The following is a 17,082-nucleotide window of genomic DNA, read 5'->3' as shown; positions in this document are numbered from 1 at the left end:
TCTCAGGCATGGGGGGAGGGGGTGGGCTAGGACAGCACCACTTTCAGTCCTGGGCATTGCTGGCTGCTGAAGCCCCTCCACTCCTTCTTCTCTCTTGCCCCACTAACAGGACCCAGATATTCCTGAGTATCCACTCATGCAGCCCAGGTACTTGGAGGGAAGCTGACCTCTCTCTCAGCTCCAGCCTGGAGCCCGTCAGGACATTCTCTCAATTTGCCAGTAACTGGTTTAAGGCTGTCCTGCAACTGCATGAGGTCAAGGAAACCAAGACTCTGCTCAGGATGTGGAGAGTGGCACCCTCTCTCTCCTCTGGAGCATGATGTGAGCACATGTCCTGGGATGGTTCCAGCCATGTCATTACCAAGAACAGAGCCAGCCTTGGGATCAAGCTGATCCCAGAAAGCTGAGTGCAGCGAGAAAGGGGAAAGCCCAGGTCTGAGTTGCATGTTCAATTGCCCTGGAGCCCACCTTCTCTCTGGCCTTGCAGACATGAGGCCTGCCTTCCCTTTCCATCTGACCAGATGAGGTGCATCTTCTGTCACATGCAATGAGCCACACATGCTGGGTAACCAGCCATTATTGCTGGCATGCTGTGCTCAGAAACTGCTTAGTCCTGAGATCCTCCGACCTCTGCACATCGCTGCTCTGGGGACAGGCAGCCACAGGAGTCCTAAGCAGGAACACACCCTGCTCACTTCACATCCCCAGGCTGAGCAAGCAGGCAACTCACAATGGCTGGCAAAGTCAAAGAAAGGGTTCTGAAGAGTAAATGCTATACAACTGCCTTGGATTCTTATAATCTTTTCCTTCTCTTTTTCTCTGTTTAGAGACAGAAGTAACGACTCATAAGACAAAAACCTAAAGAGCCCAGCCTCTTGGTGCAGGGAGCTGGTGTAGCCCATGTCACAGTGTCCCAATGTGCAGCTTGCATGTCACCCAGCTGTTTCCTCCACAGGGTCTAAAAGGACTTGCCATGAGGAAGTGCCCTGGAGTACTCAGAATATGTTCTGTCAGTGTAACCAAGCAGGACCCTACGGGGTCTTCCCAGGACAGACCCCTCCCCCATATTCTCTGCTGTAGCTCCTCTCTGAAGTACCTAGATGATAGTATCTGATGCATATTTCCTGAGTTTTCCAGATGCTGGTACCCCCACCAGAAGGAAGAAATTAATGCTTGATGATCGTGAGCCCTAAGGATTGATCACCATCAGAGAATTGTGCACAGCTGATCACAGACCCTGGAACGTCCCTCTCTCACCTGGCCTTTAAAAATGCTTTGTTGAAACCCTTTGGGGAGTTTGGGGTAGTTTTGAACACGGGCTACCTGTTCTCCTTGCTTAGCCCTGCAATGAACTTTTCTCTGATCCAAACTCTGATGTTTTGGTTTGTTTGGCCTCACTGTGTGTCAAGCACATGAACTTGCATTCGGTAACATTAGGTCACGTATTAATAATACCACACAACAGTGGCAACCTGACACGCTCTCTTTGCAAAGTGAAGGTTGTTTATTGCTTGTTATGATTTTAACAGGTGAGACCCTACATAGGAACTGTAATACCTACAGGTGGTCTTTACCAAATGCCTGCATAGAGTAGAATGTTGGAATGAATTCGTGTGTGTGTGTGTGTGTGTGTATGTGTGTTTTCCCAGAGTTCTCACTTTCCCTTTCCTGGTGAAGCAGAGCCCACCCTCCCAGTGGTGGGATTGAGAGACAGACAGTGGGGATCTCTGCTGGGGACGTGTGCGTGCCCGTCACCTCCCCTCACATCATCCACACCCGCCCAGGGTTCACTGTGCTCACACGTGTTTCCACTAGGGGAAAGCAAACATCACACATGTTGAAGAAAACCAATCAGACTGCATTTTCTTATAAAATGAGATGAAAAAATAAATCTAAACCCACCTCTCAAGTGTCGCTCTTCCTTAAACTTTTATATACGATAAAGCTCTTATTTTTTTTTCAATATACTCTAGTTAGAAATTTTAAAAAATAAACTTTCTTTTTTGGTACCTTTCATTTCCTGTGTTAGCCTTGGAAATATATAAAATACATCTCACTAGAACTCTTCTGTGCAAATTATAAACATAAATAATATTAACATCTATGTTATAAAAAAAGCATTTCGAGGTTTTCACCGCTGCCACCACCAGCTGTAGTCCCTGGAAGGAGGTCCTAGAAGTAGTCTGTGGTCTGCCCACTCAAGCCTTGCAGGTCCTGGTCTGGCTGCGGGGGGCTGGGTAGGAACTCGCCGTCCCGCTTGTCCAGCTGCAAACCACTTTGGGAGAACTGTAGGACGCTTCCCAGCCCGCTGACCAGAGAGAGGGAGGAAATCCAGTTGAGTGACCTGAGGCTGGGCAGGCTGAAGATGGACGACAGGGTAGCTGCCCTGCTGGCACTTGTGGGTTTCATCTTGGAGTCCCCTGGACAGCCTTCCGGAATCACCTCCCCTGGTGAGGAGGACCCTGGGGTCTGGCTGCCCAAGCCTTCCAGCAGGGTGTCCTCCCTCAGAGACACGCCCACGTCCACCACGCTGGGCACCCCGCTGGCCTCTGGGGAGCAGGCCGGCTGTTGTGAGTGCCAAAACACCTGCGAGCTACAGTCCTGGGAGAAGGACCCCGAGGCACTGATGCTCCTCTGTTCTGACGGTTCCGTCCTCGGTTCTCCTGGGAGGTGTCCCTGAGCAAAAGTCTCTTTGGGAGCCCCGAGTTTCCTGGGGGACCTTCTGACCAACTGGCGTCCCAGCTGCAGTTGGGTGGGGAAAAGGCTCCCCTGCAGGGCTTTGAAAAACAATCTGGAAAGAACATATAGAACACAGTCAGCTATTGCTGCAGTGGGGCCTTTGAGCTTCTGAGACTCGAACAGTACAGGAACACAACAAAGGAGAATGCTGTCAGAGCCCACGTGGGACCCAAAGGCCACTGTCCCTGATACCCACCTGGGCAGCAGCGCGGCGACAGGTGCTATGAGACAAATGAAGTAAAACACAGGGTCGCCCATTAACGTCTGCATGGTCCAATAGGGGTTGGATGGAGGGTAGCACATTGCACAGGAAGCATTATAAATCAAAGCCACAGTGAAAAATAAAAGGATACTGAAGCCACAAGCCATCCAGTTGAGCCAGGTCTGAGGGCGAAAAAGAAAGACAGGGCTTTTATCTCAACAAAAATGCAGTGGTCTTCTGCAAGCAGAGGATGTAAGAGGGCGTAGTGGGAACAGGGTGGTCGGTGGGGCGTGGAGCCTTGAGAACTGGTGGACCGTCCTGAACACAAGTGGGGAGATGGAAGTCAGGTGCCAAGGGAAGGAGGGGGAAGGAGAGCTGGGGCGGAGGGGCTCGGGCAGGCAGGAGCCCAGCGCTGCCCGGGACAAGTGCTGCTCCCACACCCTGGGCTTGCGTGTGCATGGCCGGCCTGTGCATCTGCTTTTGTTCTCATCACCGTGAGGCCAGCTTTGCAGTCCCCCGCCCAGCCCCCAACTCAAAACTCTGCTCAATCTCACAGAATGTGCACGGAAGTGAGCAGATCGCAGACCAGCCCCCTTCTGGATCAGGCCCACAACTCTCACCCAGGTCTTGGTTTCTATACCCAGGTGCAGGAGGAAGGTGAACAGCGCGATGGCGGTGATGGGGGTCCCCCAGGTGAACATGTCTGTGTCTGAGTCGTGGTAGGCCTGAAAGACAGCGAGGTCCTGTGTCTGTGTGTCGCCAGATAAAGGTGGTGGGAAAGGCTGGGCCAGGTGCCAACTTACCAGGTAGGGAATGAAAAAACACACGAGGCTCTGGAAGGCAGCATCAGCCATGTTCAACCAGAACGTACGAGGCCGATATTCCTGAGACACAAAAACAAGCACGGAGATTACAGGAAAGGCCTCATCTCTTCAAATGGTTTTCCGTCACCTATGGGGGCCATGAAGGCACAAGTCAAGCACCCCAGGGACACCTGCTAATTCAGGACCTTGGAGAGGGAGATCCTGGAGTGTGAAGGGCTGGTGAAAAAACACTACAGAAAGGCCTGCAGGGGCACATGGGGCATGAGTTAGCATTTGTGCCCAAAAGGCCTGCTACAGCATTCTCAGTCAACAGAAGAAAGATGAAAACGCTTTCTAAATCCCATAAGGAATTTCCTTAGACAGGGACTAGTGCATGAAATTCCGGCATCTGCTCCAACCTGAGCCGTCTACTTTGTCAGGGCTTTGCTTCCCTCCGTTGGTGGACCCGCTAGAATATTTCTTAAAAGTGAGTTATTTTAAAATTAGATCATGGGTGTTTCCTAATGTTAAAATCAAAAAGCTGCCTACCATGGGCAAAAAATGACTTTGAAACGGACTAATCAAGTCTTCCTTATCTGGATGCTCCAATCTGTATTTGGCCCTGCTGAATTCTGAGCTGCTGGTGCCAGCGGTGACAAGCAGAGGCTCTCCTCATCTACCTGACCCTCAGCAACCCCTACCTACCCCAGGCTGCCTGTGGGGAAGTCAACTCTTCAGTAAATCAGTTCCGAATTAGAGACCATTGTGGGAGATGCGGGGATCCGTTCCCTGGGCACTCGTATAATAATTCCAACCAGCCCAAGAGAAGCACTCACAGGGTTTTCTTTAATGGCCAGCTAGGAACAGCTGGTAATTAGCATGTCAATCTATGTGATGCATTGATGTAAACATGTATTTTACATCATCTGTTTGTGTTCACTTGTTCTTCCCAGGGTTTCCCTATGGGTTTATTTTCCCATTAATCCCCATTCAAAGGAAATCACATTTCTTTGGGGGTGTTTTAGAAAAATCTCTGCTCTGCCTGCAGTCATCCCACGTGACCTTGACTTAGATTCCAAACGGGCTTTCCTTGGGCTCCTGGAGACTCCTGGTGTAAAGACAGTTTTCACCTCAGTATACTTTTTAAAAAATCTTCCTTTTTTTTTCCCCAAAAAGCTTTAGGTAAATTGATATACAAAACCCACACACTTTTAATGTACACATTTCGATGGGTTTGGGCACATACATACACCCCTGATACCATCACCACAACCAATCAACTCTCTACTTAAATAAATGCATTGCAGTCAAGAGACAGAATTCATTGTTTTCCTCCCACTGGTCAGATTCTAGAATTTTAATTGTTTATTCCACAGTGTCCATTTTTTTTCTTGCAAGATTTTATTTTTTAAATTTTATTGGAGTACAGTTGATGTATGATGTTGTGTTAGTTTCAGGTGTACAGCAAAGTGATTTATTTATACGTATATATATTCTTTTTCAGATTCTTTACCCATATAGGTTATTACAGAATATTGAGTAGAGTTCCCTGTGCTATACAGTAGGTCCTTGTTGGTTCTCTATTTTATATATGGTAGTGTGTGTATGTTAATCCCAAGCTCCTGATTTATCCCTCCCCGCCAATGTTTCCCCTTTGGTAACTATAAGTTTGTCTTCGAAATCTGAGAGTCTGTTTCTGTTTTGTAAATAAGTGCATTTATATCATTTTTTAAAATTGGATTCCACGTGAGTGATATCATATGATATTTGTTCTTCTCTGTCTGCCCAGGGTGTCCATATAAAGGCAGGTGTGGGGACCTGAACTTTCCAGGAGCTGGATGTGGAGCGTGGAGGGCCAGGAGATGGGGTTGGGGGAAGGGGGGCTTCACCTCCATGTTCTGGCCGGTCTTGTAGAGCTGCGGCTTGGTCAGCAGCACGTCAGCCGGCACGTCCTTGTCCAGCACCCCAGTCACAAGCTGGGGAAGCGATGAGAAGAGCAGATTAAAGAAGATCAGATACCACTGGTCAATCATGGCGGACGCAGAGAAGCCACAGTAAAACTGGAACCAAAACAGGAGGCCCACGAACATCTGCGATCAAGGGAAGAGTGGGAAAAAGCAATTCTCAGCTGCCCTGCAGGATCTCGTCCAAGAGAGCTGAGGGCTTTGCAGCGTCTGACTGTAAAGACTAAATTTATAGGCAGAAATTGTCTCCAAAGACAGCCCTCACTTTGGTGCCCTCTGTCTCTCCCTCCCCCTCCTCCTCCCTCCTCGATCCCTCGAGCATCAAAGACCAGCATTGGGAGCTGGGAATTCCCACCAACAGCCCTTGGAGGGATGGAGTCTTGGGCCCAAATGCCACAGATCGTGAGAGAAAACAAAACAAAGGTCTGGCAGGGTCTAGGGTGGCTCCCATCTCAAGAGGGCTGGCTGGATACATCACCCATCATGAGGCTTCTTTCCTTGTGCCCCTCTCTGTGACACTAAACCAAACCTACCTGGGCTACACCCTGGATCCTGCCTCCCTCTTTTAATGAGGAACAGTGTGTAATTATTGACTCGCATGGAGGGGAGGACACACACAAGCATGGTGGTAAAGTTGATGGTGACACCAACATCGCTGCCTTGACTGAGCCCTGGCATCTGCCGGGCACTCTGTTGGTGGGTGAGCTACAGGCATTATCGCTGGTCCCTACAGCTACACTGAACAGGAAAGTGAGGTCCAGAGAGGTGGAAGAGCCTCCTCCCATGCGCAGTAGGAGGAGCTGGGTGGACCTCTTCCCATTATTACTTGATCACTGAACATCTGTGGCCTGATGTTATATGGGGCGCATGGCAGGTTAGCAATTGCAAAGCATTCCTACACTTATTAGCTGTGCAACCTGGCACAGACCATTTAGCCCCTCTCTGCCTCAGTGACCTTGTCCATGAAATAGGCACACCCATGGTACTTGGCTGAGGGGTTGTGGTGAAGATTAATGACTAATGCACCTTCAAGTACTCACAAGAGCTTCCTGCACGCTGAGATGCTCATCAGTGGTTTGTGGTCGTTACTGTCAGCAGGATGGCTATTTCCTTTGTTTGAGGCTCAAGCAGGGCCAGTGTGCTCACCCCATTTAGAGGAAAGTAAACTGAGGTCCAAGATGTCAAACGACTGGACTATGGTCATTGTATGAGTAACAAACCCAACTTGTTCAACCACTCGTGGCCTGGAGGAGCCATGGTGGAAGAACATTCTCTGCTGTGCACTGCATACAACAGCCGGGGTGTGGGTTCTGGAGCTGCCGCTGCACACATTTCTGACCTTGACACAGTCACTTAACCTCTCTGAGCTCGGGTTTCTTGACCTGAAAATGGCTTGTTCCAAAGATCAGAAAAAATGATAGTCTACACTGATATCACCTCTAATGACACAGATCCTCCAGGACTTGTTTCAATCTATGACTTAATGCAACTTTTCCCCTCCACCCTGAAAACTGACAAACTTGGCTTTTTCATTGACTTTCTTCCCTTTTTCACACCCACGCCTGCTTTTCTTTCTCCCACCTCCTCAGGCACAGCCTAATGAGTCATCAGTGAGCAAGTGGAGTCACACAAAGAGGAGGAAAAGTACTTAGATACCTGAGACTTTTTTTTTTTACTGCAGTACCCAAAAGCCTTCTCCCCAAACCACTGTTGCTATGGAAACTTTTCTTCTTTGCTCTTTACTGGAAGGAAGGCCAACTTATTCCTAAAACTAATGAATTTCTCACTTTGGGAGGCAGAGTGATTATCCTCGAATTTCTCAAGTAGATTAAGTACTTGTTAACAGAGGCTTTGCATCTTATACAGAATAAAAACAGGCACCCCTTCTCCTTCCTTGTCCCCTCCGTGAGGACAGATTCACCGTGGCAGGCAGGAGCCAGTGACCATTGCAGGAGGCCACTCTGGGCCTCATCTGCAACTGAAATATTGAATGCCATCCCCTCAATCTGAGAAATTTTCATTAGGAATTACAGAGAGCAGAGTTCAATTCCCGGGTTCCATTTTATTTTGTTTTCAGATAAAGAAAACAAAATCCACAGAAGGCAAATAACTCGCTCCAGATTGCACAGCTAATGAATGAAAGAAACAGGGCTAGGATTCCACCCTGCCCAGCCCCACTCACCTTTACTCAAAGCACCCTCCTACCCCTTTGGGAGCTGGGACCCTCCAGGTTTGCAACTGTGTGCTTGGTGGGGAGTGGGGGTGCTAGGGAAGCAATGCCAGGCAGTCAGAAAAAAGGGGAGTGATCTGACAAGGACAGGGACAGCATGGCACATCCTTGTGTGGATTGAGTCCCAGGCAGAACCCAATCTCAATTTATTTCCAGGACCCAACTTATAAAATTAGACATGCCATGATTGGTCCTGAATATCTGTATTAATTTGCTAGAAGACATTTCAAAAAAATGGGTGAGAGTGAGGAGGTGGGAGATGGGAAAAGAAAGGTGGGTCTAAGCCTCTGGAACAAACTATAAGAACATGCACAAGAGCTGTCCTGATGGTAGTTCAGAGTGAACATGGAGATTTAAAATGGAATTAGAAATAAACAAATAAACCTTTTAATTTATTTGATTTTGTTTCAGAAGACTACAGGATGATCTTGACTTTGGAGCTGTGGATTTCAGCAGGGTAGGTTTATGGGACTACTCTGCAGAGTCAGTTACCCCAAGAGTCAGTTACCCCAAGAGTTTACTTTGTCTCCTTGTTTGTACATTCAACCCACAAGCTATCAGAGGTAAGACGGACAAGTAGCAATCCAGCAACTTCTCAGCAGAACGGCTATACCTCACTTACAAGTAGGGTAGGGCCCTGAAATGGCCATGTGGTCCATCCTGGAGGACTATGGCTGCCATACAGCTGTCTGCCAAGGACATAGTAGTGAAAGAACTAAGAATTAAATGTTAGGGTCAACAGGGAAAGGACCAGGGCCCTGGATCAGAGTCCCTGGAGAGACAGAACTGTCCTGAGCCAGCCAGGTCTGGGAATGCCCTAACTGAAAGGTCAACTACAGACTGAGCTGGCCGGAGAGGGCGCCTGCTGGCATCCCCTTCCCACTGGCCCAGGGTGGGCGCATTTTTTTTCCGATTGTTTCTACTTTATTAAATCTGGACCCCAAAGCTTCAATGCCATAATTGCTATATCAAAGCCCATCTGTATCTGAATAAACAATTTTCTATGAAATCAGTTTAGGTCACAGTCAAATTTTTATCATTCCACATACTTCATTGACTGGTTCTGAACAATCTTTTCTTTTTTTAAATAATTAATTAATTAATTAATTTTTGGGCTGCATTGGGTCTTTGTTGCTGCGTGCGGGCTTTCTCTAGTTGCAGCAAGCAGGGGCTACTCTTCGTTGCAGAGCATGGGACTTCTCATTGCGGTGGCTTCTCTTGTTGCAGAGCATGGGCTTCAGGCGCGTGGGCTTCAGTAGTTGTGGCACGCGGGCTCAGTAGTTGTGGCTTGTGGGCTCCAGTAGTTGTGGCACGGGGGCTCAGTAGTTGTGGCTCACAGGCTCTAGAGCACAGGCTCAGTAGTTGTGGCGCACGGGCTTAGTTGCTCCGCAGCATGTGGGATCTTCCCGGACCAGGGCTCGAACCCGTGTCCTTTGCACTGGCAGGTGGATTCTTAACCACTGCACCACCAGGGAAGTCCCTGGACAGTCCATCTTAATCCTGGATTTACAAGTGAAATTATTTTATTTGCATATCTATTGAGATGGTGCAGTGGACTAGGTGTTGTAGTAGAGTGTAGTAAGTTGTAATAGAGCGTCAATGTCTAGTGTGGAAGTACCCTGAATAGAAAACTATGGTAAAATGTGACGATGCCTATGGTTGACAAATACAGAAGCAACAATGCAGCCATAGGAGTATGTATACTCATGTCGGCCAGGGGAACGAGGAAAGGCTTCTCGAAGACTGCTCAGTATCAGGATCACAGCCTGGCTGAGTCCTCTCATGCTAACCCAGGACTGCCGAATCACACTCCTGTCTGTGGGCACCTCGGCAGACCACTCCTTAGAGACCAAGGGACAGAGTGGTCAAGGGCTTGGAAGCTGGAGTCAGATGGATGGGGGCTGAACGCAGCCTCAGCCACTCACTGGCTGATGACCTCATGCAAACCCCTGGACCTCGTGGTCACTCTACTTCTTATTATAAAGCTCCAAGTGGATGTTCTCCTTGGATCTACCTGTTTCCATCCTCAGAGGTGCAGGTGAGTTAAGACTTCTGAGCCTGCAGGGTACAACACCAGGCCAGGCCTGGGGAAAATCCACAAAGGTCAAGGAGGGTGGGACCAATGGGAGGCTGTGGGGTAGCCCTCCGGCCACGTTCAGGTGATGGTCCTGTGAATCTCAGGCCTTTCACATCAAAAATCCTCGACACCGGCACCAAATACGTACTGTGTTTTTGTAGAAGAAGTACAGCACCATGTTGGCAAGTCGGGAATAGCACCAATGTCCATGAACGATTAAGAGCCTCTCGAGGTATCGGAATTTGGGCACCGCGAAGTCGCTGGCCATCACTGCCTTGAAAGGGAGAGAGTTCCCGTTACTGGTGCTGCTTCACTGTGCCTAAGGTCTGTCTCATCTCCCCCCAAACACAAGGCACAACATGGACGGAGAAATCCAGTCTGAGCTGGCTGTACCACCATCTCCCTGATGAACGCCTGCATTTAAGAAAAATCCAATCTCAACAACACTCTAGTTTAGGGATATCGCCCTAGAGGACTCATTTAAGATTTCAAATATATGTAATTGATGGATTTTAAAAGTTTTTGCTTTTTCTTTTCCATACATTTCTGCTTATCTTTGAGGGTTATTCCACACAAAAATGTTAAGTCTGCTTTTCAAATTTTATGGACTTCCTTAAATAACACCTGGAAAAGAGTAGGTGATGATGTTGTCCCATCTGTGCAACAGAATAACATCGTTATGCATGACAGAAGAGAATGAAGCCTTAGAATGTCTGCTTTCTGAACCCAAACACAAGGATCTGAAAGCAAATAGTGTCTTTACCCCTCTTCCTGTCAACATGTAGGAGTCAAGGGTTTTGTGCATCTTTTCTTCCTTCCTTCATTTATTCCATGATTCATCCTCTCAAAAATCATGTATTAAGACCCTCCAGTTGCCAGGCATAGACTTGGAGACAGACACCATCACACAGGGTCCCTGTCCTCAATGGAGTCAGTCTAAAAACTCAAAGGGTTGTTGTTAAACAGAGTTAAGGAGAGGCCTAGGGGGTCTTTGAGAAGCAGCCCCGACCCTTGAGAACTGCAGATAGACCCCTCCTTCCAGGCCCTACCTGCTTCTCCAGCCTTTGGTCACAACTTTCCACCTCCACACCCCAAACACACTGCTTGTTCCTCCGTCAAGGGAGCCTCCCCAACGCTCCCAGCTGGGTTAGAGCCTCCCGTCACATCCTCAACAGGGAAACTAGTGTTTCTCTTTCACAGCACTCACTACAATTATGACTACTGGTGTAAGTTTAAAATACTTCTCTGTCTTCCCTCTCTGGTCTTTCTGAACATCCCGTGAGAGCCAGGATGGTAGATGTTGTGATCACCCTGCAGCCCTAGTTCCCAGTCAGTGCTTGGCCCATGGGGCGCGCAACAAACATGGTTGACCAGAAGACTCTACAAAGACTGAGCATCTCAGAGCTACAGAATCTCCTTGGTCCCCTCTGTCTCCCTGCCCTGGACACCCTTCCCACCTTGGCTGAGCTGGGGAGCTGCAATCACCCTCATTCTTCCTCAGGGACTCAGCTTGGACTCCTCAGGTCCCTGCGGCCACAGCGCCCCACACAGTGCATCTCCCAAAGAGCTCTGCACAATGTCCCTTTGCTTATCAGACTGACTAACATGCAAACAGGGCCACATTCCCCTGGGTAACCTGAGCCCTTAGAGCAGTAAGAAAAAGTGTCCAGTCTTACTGTCATCTTACATAATGTGCCCTCAAAAAAGAAGTATAGCTTTAAACAATACAGAAGCATCCAGTTACACCCCACGCAGAAGTCACGTCCACTCAAAGCCAAGTCTCAATAGGAGCCCTACAGCTTGGCTGATCCCCACACCTCTTTCATGGCTCATAGACCCCTCCAGCTCCTGCCCTGAGGCCATGCAGTGGGGGCAGCTCACGCCCCTCCTCACCCACATGCTCAACCTTAGAGACTCTGAGACAAAGTGGATTCACTGGGTGCATTTCTCTGCATACGTGGTTTACAAGCACTGCCCTGGGTAGCTTTTCACTCTAGGAAATGAATGCAAAGGAGGCAATGCTGAAAAAATCAGAAGGAATTAACTATTTTGTTCATTCATTCAATAGTTGTTTTTTGAGCTCCCCTCATGTACATGGCACCATGAAGAGGCAAGGATGAGTCCAAGCTGGGCTCTATCTTCAATTTCATGGAGGAAGAAAAATGTACAATAAGGTAACACAAGTCAGAGGAGGGGCACGAGGAGAGTAAGAAGGTGCTGAGGATGGGCCCGAGATGGAGCGACCGTGCTTCTGGCTCAGGACTTTCCATCTTACTGCGATTTCAGTGTCAAGTGAGAAAATCAACAAGCCTGCACAAGCATGGCACATGAGTGCTCAATAGCTAATTACTGACTGAATGCATCAATGAGACCGACCAATGACCAAACAGTGACCAACATCCTGATTTTTAAAAGAAGACAACTGGATAGATTGTTCCTGAAAGTCTCCAGCAAGTTACAAAATACTGTGACTCAAAGTTAATCAAATGTCGGCAATTGTTATAATGTTACATCCAAAAGAAGTACATCTTTTTTCTTCTGGATTTTTTTTTTTTTTGATGTGGACCATTTTTTTTTAAGTCTTTATTGAATTTGTTACAATATTGCTTCTGTTTTATGTTTTTGGTTTTTTTGGCCACAAGCCATGTGTGATCTTAGCTCCCCGACCAGGGATCGAACCCACACCCCCTGCGTTGGAAGGCGAAATCTTAACCACTGGACCGTCAGGGAAGTCCCAAGAAGTACATTTTTAATGAACTCATTTGTTCATTGTCTGGATCACATGTCAGGAACCAACACAGTGGCAAATGAAAAATGCAGAAATAAATTTTCACATGAGCAAGGATGGCTGCACTCCATCTTTATAGTGACACCAGGATACAACAGTCCTACAGCAAAGTCCATTCTTCAAATGGTATCACTAATGTTCAGGAGCAGTAAAAAATGCCTTCGAGGGACGAACCGTTGACAGCCAGAGGAAGGCGATGACTCACCGTGCCTCGCTCCATCCGACCTTTTCACAGAAATACACTTATAGACACATTCACTGCACATGGCTTCATAAACATGAAGAGCCACCTGCCACCTGGTATCCTACCACTGGCTTAGCAGAAGGAGAGCACCAGTTGTACTAAGTCCAACCCTTTAGCTCTGCGGCACAGAGCCCACAAGAAGGCCAGCACAGCTCACAGTGTGAGGACCCCTTGGTCACCCAGGACAGCCCCTTTGGTCTTTACCTGCATGCCCTCCTGGCCTGAGAGTCCCACGCCCACGTCTGCCACCTGGATCATGCTGACGTCATTGGCTCCATCTCCTAGAAACAGCACGGGCAGGAAGCATCATTTGAGTTGAGATGCACAGAATCAAATCAGCTTGATGGATCTTCATGGGGTCCCCATGAGCTGGGTCCTGTGAAGGGTCCTGGGGAGGAGTGAGGAAGAGGCAGTGCAGAGTCTGCCTTGGGGGAGCCAAGTTATGCAGCCAGAAAGAGCCTAGTGGGAGGCTTGCACTCACCAGCCACACCAGGAGGTATTTCCAAAAGTGGTGGCCAGCGTGTCCCTTTCCAGTTAGCACACGTTCCAAGCTACTGGCTCATACACCAATAGAGCCCTTCACGTGGCATCCAGCACAGGGAGAGATATGACCACCACCTTCATTGCTGTTTCTTGAGCCACTCCAGACTTTGTCACACGTCAGTCAAGGCTACTCCAATTCATACTCAGGTGAGTGGTTTTCTAAACTGAACGAAGGAGGTTAAACTCTGCCCAAACAAACTGTGGAGCTCTTTTTGCACACCAATGTCCAGCTAACTTGTTAGCTACCGTGCCCACCCTTGGGCTCTTTGAGCATGTGATAAAGGAGACCGTCTACTTATTCAGTCACAGAAAATGTGTAGGAATACAGGGTATAGGTCAGAGCTCTGGACACCTTTAGGGAAAGGCAAGCAGAGAGTTAAAGTCATTGTCATTCAGTGATAGTGACCGTTCTTGGAACAGGGCAGCAGAAGGGCCCACATCACCGAGTACCTCCCAAATTTCAAATATGCAAAAAGTGTAGATACATTAAGTCAGAGTATCTCAGACCATGGCTATAGGACATCTCTCCCTTGTGATTCCTCTGTTCTTTATTGCACTGGGCCCAACATGGGTGATGAGTCAATATTTGTCAAATTGAAATTCTGTGAAGCAATAACCTCTGCAACTTTTTCCAGAACGTCCCATTCAAAATGAGATATGTAGACAATGATGTTCTCTGGATTATTAACTGCTGGATGCCCAGGACTAGGTCACATCCATGCTTTAATTCATAGAAAGAAATGAACTAAAGTTGATTGGTCCTTACTTTCCCTTTCCCTTTTGAGATTCTATTTTGTTTTTTCTTTTCTTTCTAACCAGCCAAGCTTTACCTCCGTTTTCCTAAATGAATGCCACACATCAGTGATTCAGTGGCTGAGCAGGCACTGACCAGACAGTGAAAATGTGCTTTATCATTCAGGTCTTACACCAGTCCCACTGGGGGGCACTGTCCTCATGTTACACAGGAGCAAAGTTATCGGTAAGGGTGCAGACCCAGCCTGCAGACTCCTCAGCTTCTCCCTCCAACACTTGCTCAGACAGCCCGAGCCCTAAAGGCCCCTCCAGGCACATGAGGGCAAAGGTGGTCCTGAGACAGCCTCCCTGAGGAGGGGCCACCCCCAGAAGAGCTGCCTGTCTTACCTCAGCCTGAACTAAGGGGCCACAGATGAACACACAGTCACTCCCCTTAGCAGTTACCATGGCCCTGGGGATGTGTAGGGTCGTCTCCATGACGACCATGCTAAGGCCATCCCCCATGGACTGGGCTCAACACCGGCCTCAACTATCCTGATGAGGTGTCCTGTATGACAGGGTGGCAATCCCTACGTCATCAAGGAGGGGCTGTCACAGACCTTTTGTAGAAAATACAGTAACTATTACTGATTGGTGAGGATGCTTTATTTCAGAGCCAACTCTCACCCCGGTGTGCATTCTATATGCAGGGAAAACAAACTGTTTGATATTGGGGGATCCCGGGGATCATGTCATCTCTTTTCCTGGGCTACCTGCAGTCTCTCCCATCCCTCACCAGCAGGTGGCGCTGCCAAGTCCCTGAACCTCACTGGAGGCTGGACCTGTATCAGACATGGGGACACTCCCCTGGGGGAGACAGGTGAGCACCGTGCAGCACGGAAGAGGAGCCGAGAAGGCTCTCCAGACCAACAGTCTGCAAGGAAAACCCACCATTAGATGCACAGTCCTTAAGGAAATGATGCAAAATTTAGCAACTATTCAGACCTTAGGAGGGATTGTTCATATTAGATGCTTGTCTTGAAACAAAGTTCAGCAGACAAGAAGCGATGGGAATTCTGATCACCATGGAGTCCCTGGGTCGTGCAGCATGATGAAGCTTTGGACTCCAGGTGGCTCACGGCCATTAAAAGCACCTGCAAAGGGCCTTCTTCCTAAGTTGGCCTGGGGTCGTGCTTAGTGTGCAGGGCTCCACTGTGGCCGAGGCTGCTGGACAGCAGTCTTCTGTCGCCCAGGAGACAGTAATAAGCTCCATCTTCTTCAACCACCATTGAATTACTGACTTCCTAATATGTAGCTATATCTGTTGCTAGTACATTTGGTGGCTTTCAAATCCAAGCTTTATATTTGGAACAGGCTGCCTGTTTCATTGTACCAGGTGTGATTTTATAAATAGAAAAAAGAGCAAGGAAGCGTTTTCCCATCCTATGGCATAGCGTGGAAGGGGCAGGAAATTCAAGATGCTTTGACAGGAAGCAGCTGCAGAGGTGGGGGCTGTTCGGCCTGGATACTTGCCTATGGCCAGAGTCATGGCCTTGAGCTTGCTCCTGACCAGCTTCACCACCATGCTCTTCTGCAGGGGAGTCGAGCGACAGCAAAGGACAGACCGGCACTGCTTAGCAAGGAAGAGGAATTTGTCCTCCAGGTTTTTCTCGAGGGCATAGGCCAGACTTCTCCCATCGATCACAAGGCTGGGGCTGGGGCCAGAGATGGCGGCTGCAGAGGGTGGGCAGAGGGGGGAGAAGCCCACGCTCACGCCGTCAGCGGTCTTGTCGGCAGCACTGTGGGGGCTCCTGGACTGCACATAGTGTAGGCACTGGTCCAGCAGGGCTGCACACGCCTCCTGAAATGGACACGAGAGGATGGTGCAGGTCACTCGGCTGCATCACAGACCAGGCTGCCCGCACAACACATCTGAGAATCTCCAGGGACCCAGGCTGTAGGCTCTGCCCAGGAGGTGGCCCTCCTGAGCCTGGGAAGTCAGTAAAAGTGGATGACTTTCAACATGAAAGAATTTGAGTTCGTTTAGGGTTCCTATAAGACTCTACTTGATTCCATTATACTGTGTAGAGGTTAGGACAAAGCATTTTCACTTTGGGAGGCCTGGCCAGACAGGCTGAGCTGCCGGCTAGTTAGGCTATGGGAGCTTTCCAGGCACTTCCCCATGGTCCTCAGAGGCCCTTACTCAGCCCTTCTTGTTTCCTAGTGAGGTACCAACAAAAGCTTCTGTTGTGATTAGCTCCGAAAGAAGTGTAATCAGTGTCTCCCTAAGCTCAGGAAAATGAAGTTAAAAATAAGCCTAATTACTGAGGCTTTGAATTGGCAGTGCCCTTCCAAAGCTGTATCTGAGTTCCAGAAAGAATAGGGAAACTTCCTGGGGAACCTGCAAGGTCAGGGGACAGAGGCATAGGAGGGAAAAGTGTTTCCAAGAACGAACACACTCCAGGGAACTCAAGTGGTTCCTGGTCCTCCATGGATGGACAGTGAGCCCCCAGGTTAGTGAGCAGCTTCCTACAATGCACTGTGGGAATCCAGGTGTGTCTGACAAGCACTTAACTGAGGACCTTTTATATCGAGGAAAATGAGTGAGACTGGAGAAAAGAAGACCAAGAAGACGCAGCTGTTGGCCTTGAGTGATGAGCAGGCAGCCGGACACACACACACACCCATGACCACAGCAAGTCACTGACCAGCATGTGCAAAGTGTCCCTGGATACAGGGAGGGGAAGACTTGCTTCCAGG

The 17,082-nt window shown here is 48.7% G+C and overlaps 1 protein-coding gene across 1 annotated transcript in view; it reads right to left on the bottom strand.

The window, feature by feature from the left end:
- Positions 1-1,161: 1,161 nt before the first annotated feature.
- The window catches only part of ATP10A (ATPase phospholipid transporting 10A (putative)), a 178,716-nt gene continuing 162,795 nt past the window's right edge, over positions 1,162-17,082 (bottom strand). Inside the window, exons 14-21 of the mRNA XM_061180005.1 lie at positions 15,856-16,183; positions 13,252-13,328; positions 10,164-10,289; positions 5,634-5,834; positions 3,745-3,825; positions 3,562-3,666; positions 2,936-3,123; positions 1,162-2,791 (exon numbers count right to left, since the gene is read on the bottom strand). Of these exons, the coding sequence (XP_061035988.1) occupies positions 2,173-2,791; positions 2,936-3,123; positions 3,562-3,666; positions 3,745-3,825; positions 5,634-5,834; positions 10,164-10,289; positions 13,252-13,328; positions 15,856-16,183 (1,725 nt within the window). The 3' untranslated portion in view covers positions 1,162-2,172. The remainder of the gene's footprint in view (positions 2,792-2,935; positions 3,124-3,561; positions 3,667-3,744; positions 3,826-5,633; positions 5,835-10,163; positions 10,290-13,251; positions 13,329-15,855; positions 16,184-17,082) is intronic.

The sequence above is a fragment of the Eubalaena glacialis genome, chromosome 2, assembly GCF_028564815.1.
Source record: "Eubalaena glacialis isolate mEubGla1 chromosome 2, mEubGla1.1.hap2.+ XY, whole genome shotgun sequence".
NCBI classification, from domain to species: Eukaryota; Metazoa; Chordata; class Mammalia; order Artiodactyla; family Balaenidae; genus Eubalaena; species Eubalaena glacialis.
This window is presented reverse-complemented; position numbering and strand designations above follow the sequence as displayed.